Below are 4,052 nucleotides of genomic sequence, written 5' to 3' on the forward strand. Positions count from 1 at the left end.
GTTATGGTCTACTCAGCAGCAGTCAGCATTCTCCACCAAATATTAAACTTAACAAAGCTGCATCTTTCTAGTTCTTCTAACTACTCGTCAGTCGTTAAATGAAGAGTGAGATTTCAAGTATTTGATCTTCAAACAGGAGTTAGCATTCTCATATACTATGCAGACTTTAACTACGTTATGGTTGCAGCTTCTAAATCACAGTCTAAAGAGCAAGCTTAGGCCTTATTATATGAGAACAACATGGCCTGTGCAGGTTCCTCAAGATACCAGATTCATGTTTACAACTTTTTCACCAAAATCTATGTAAATCTATTCCAAGTTGCATATCAATACCAATGTAATACAGAAAGATGCAACTAGTGAACCTGAACATACCTTGGTTCTTCTCCTGCCTGAGATCTGAATTGCCTCTGTTAATACAATTCTCAATTTCTCCATGAAAATATCTGGTATCCATCTACCTACAAAAAAGTGTAGTAACATAATCTACACTTGAATTTGCAGCAAATGAGAAATTGTCTCGAATTCTCTATACAAGTTGTAATACCATTCTATTTTTATTTTAATTTCATAGTCTGCCGATGTTGTACTGGTTGCTGTCCTAGGACTCAAACCTCAGCTGATTTGCCAAATAACTTCAGCCCTGCACCTGCAAATGCAATTCCTCATTTTAGCCAACTCTTGAACAGAAGGAACTATTAGTGAACTTCCAAATCTGCTCATTTTTGTGACTGATTTACTTGTAGAGGTGTGTTTCTAACTCAGTTGCTGTGATCCTTAAGACGGGTGGCTCACCTCACACTTGAGGATGTCAATCAAGCCTTATTTTGTTTTCATGGTTGTCTTAATGTTTATTTTACCTGTGAGTTTAGTGCTGTAAATTGGGATTGAAAATTAAAAAGCAGCACATCCACACCAGGACTGAACTTATCCTGCACTACTATGTTCGTGCGGGCTTTACATGAGCAATGAGAAGTGAGTTTAATAAGATTCTTGCTGGAAAGCATAAAGGGTGGAAGAGATCAATCCTTGACATTTCTCTCCAATGTGTGATTCTAAGATCAGGCTCAAGGTTAGATTTAATGGAGTAAGTCAAAAAATGGAAAAAGCAACAAAAATAGATTTTACTGGAAAGTAAACGCACAAGCAATTGAATGGGCAGTAGTATGTGGTATTGTAACATGGAATATATGGAGGCAAGATGCTAATTGGTTTTCCAAGACAAAAAGCAAAAGCCAAAAGACGTAGTCAACATCATTGAGGGTGAAGTTATGGTCTACTCAGCAGCAGTCAGCATTCTCCACCAAATATTAAACTTAACAAAGCTGCATCTTTCTAGTTCTTCTAACTACTCGTCAGTCGTTAAATGAAGAGTGAGATTTCAAGTATTTGATCTTCAAACAGGAGTTAGCATTCTCATATACTATGCAGACTTTAACTACGTTATGGTTGCAGCTTCTAAATCACAGTCTAAAGAGCAAGCTTAGGCCTTATTATATGAGAACAACATGGCCTGTGCAGGTTCCTCAAGATACCAGATTCATGTTTACAACTTTTTCACCAAAATCTATGTAAATCTATTCCAAGTTGCATATCAATACCAATGTAATACAGAAAGATGCAACTAGTGAACCTGAACATACCTTGGTTCTTCTCCTGCCTGAGATCTGAATTGCCTCTGTTAATACAATTCTCAATTTCTCCATGAAAATATCTGGTATCCATCTACCTACAAAAAAGTGTAGTAACATAATCTACACTTGAATTTGCAGCAAATGAGAAATTGTCTCGAATTCTCTATACAAGTTGTAATACCATTCTATTTTTATTTTAATTTCATAGTCTGCCGATGTTGTACTGGTTGCTGTCCTAGGACTCAAACCTCAGCTGATTTGCCAAATAACTTCAGCCCTGCACCTGCAAATGCAATTCCTCAAACAACTGCACATCTAGTTTTTTTAAATCTACCAAATAACATCATCTTAACTAATCAGGTTCTGTTGATGTATATCACTTTCAATTGGGTTTTTAAAACCAATTTCTGAACCCAATTTCTATGGTAATCAATGTTGAAGGTTAACATGAGCTGCCTCAAATGCTTTAGAACAAATCCGTGGTAACTAACACTCGAATTGGAAGGAATTGCAGCAACAGCCAACAGGTCTAACATGTCAAGCATAAAATTCAATCGAAAATTTGAGTTTCAGAACAATATCTTAACCAGATCGGCAAAACATAAAATTCCAAAACTGTGATTATATTCCCTTAGATGAATGAAATCAGAACACACAGTCAAACATGCCAAACACAAAAACACATAGATCTTAAAACCCTAGAACCTAAATCACATTTACACAAGAAACCCCCGACAGAAATTAGATCTTAAATCCCTCATAATCAAGCACGTTCACCTCTGATTCTCCTTGCAAGTTGAATATCTTTAGGCATAATAGTAACCCTTTTAGCGTGAATCGCACATAGATTAGTATCTTCAAACAAACCAACAAGATAAGCTTCAGCTGCTTCTTGTAATGCTGCAACTGCCGAACTCTGAAACCTTAAATCAGTTTTGAAATCTTGAGCGATTTCACGAACTAATCGCTGAAATGGAAGTTTACGGATCAGGAGTTCAGTACTCTTTTGATACTTTCTGATTTCTCGAAGAGCAACAGTTCCTGGCCTGAATCTGTGTGGTTTCTTCACTCCTCCGGTTGCTGGTGCCGATTTTCGTGCTGCTTTTGTTGCTAATTGCTTCCTTGGAGCTTTTCCTCCGGTGGATTTCCGAGCGGTTTGCTTAGTACGAGCCATTAGTGAAGATAAAGATGGAAATTACAGAGATTTCTGATTACTAGGGCTTGGAGAAATTGATTTGTGAGGACTAGTGATTTTGGGAATGGGATTTATAGAGGAGAAGGGGAGATTGTGGAAATTTTATCGACGGCTGATGATGAATTAAAAGGTTTCATTCGGATTAGTTCCTTGCTGTTTTATTGGTTCAAAAGGTGTCATACGGATGAGGAAAATCTAAGTCTTTTTTTGTTGTTATCAACGATTGATATTGATTTAGAAGGCTTCATACGGATTGTAGTCGGAGAGTGAAATATTTTGAACAGCATCGAAAGTCGTGGGATATCCTCTCATGTGGTTCTTTTTCTTTTTGCCCCATCCCAAAATTTTGAAATTATTCCCTTCACATTGTGTGTTGTTCTTGAGTGAGTTTAAATTGCGGGAGTTCAGTTTACCTAAAACTCAAATTCTCTGAAAAATAAATTTTATTTTTGAAATTTAGGTGTGGCTTGATTAGCTCACGTGAATTCAAAAATGAGAAGTATAGAAGTTCATAACGATTGCGTTTTTGTTTTTGGATTATTTGATGATGAGGATCATAAGTTAGTATTAGATTGTGAATCCTTTCATATTTCAAAAAACTATTTTATCTGAGATATTCACTCACTCACATTACACCAATGTCAAATTGAGTACTAATTTGTGGTGTTCCACTTCACATGTGGGATTTAGATGGTTTAAGTTAGATTGCTAGTTATCTCGGTCAATCCCCTACTAGGTGATGACTGCACTGTCAAGCAAACTAGGCTAGCTTATGTTGGAATATGTGTATACATAAATGTTCATTTCACCTATCCTTTCAGCATTCCTATAACAACTGATGGGAATATATCAATGGATCTCCCTGTTGACAGTGTTGAGTACCAATGAAAGGATATCAATGTGTTAGTTGTTTAGTTTTTGATCACTCCGATAAGAATTCGTCTATAAAATTGAAGACTAGATAGGCTCCCGGGAAAGTGATTAAGGCAAATGGAGATGAGGTGTAACTAAGTGCAAGCAAAATCAATAAAGTGGAAACAACATTCAGGATGTTGTTAAAATCTTATCTAAAGAGAATGCTTCTATAGGAAAAGGGCTAGGAAGAGATTTGGATGTTTTTGTAACAAAGGAAGTAACGAGAGTCTAGGTAAAGGGCAAAGATCGGCTGCTATAAAGCATATATAAGTAATACTAGAGCACTACTCGGTCGAGTCTGTTTCCAT

General features: G+C 36.6%; 1 protein-coding gene across 1 annotated transcript; it reads right to left on the minus strand.

Annotated features, from left to right (window-relative positions):
* Positions 1–2,216: 2,216 nt before the first annotated feature.
* Positions 2,217–2,900, minus strand: LOC113284252 (histone H3.2). Its single transcript, XM_026533668.1, has one exon. The coding sequence runs from the start codon at positions 2,806–2,808 to the stop codon at positions 2,398–2,400; it is 411 nt and encodes a 136-aa protein (XP_026389453.1). The 5' UTR covers positions 2,809–2,900; the 3' UTR covers positions 2,217–2,397.
* Between the last annotated feature and the right edge of the window lie 1,152 nt (positions 2,901–4,052).

Source organism: Papaver somniferum, chromosome 5, assembly GCF_003573695.1.
Source record: "Papaver somniferum cultivar HN1 chromosome 5, ASM357369v1, whole genome shotgun sequence".
Lineage (NCBI taxonomy): Eukaryota > Viridiplantae > Streptophyta > Magnoliopsida > Ranunculales > Papaveraceae > Papaver > Papaver somniferum.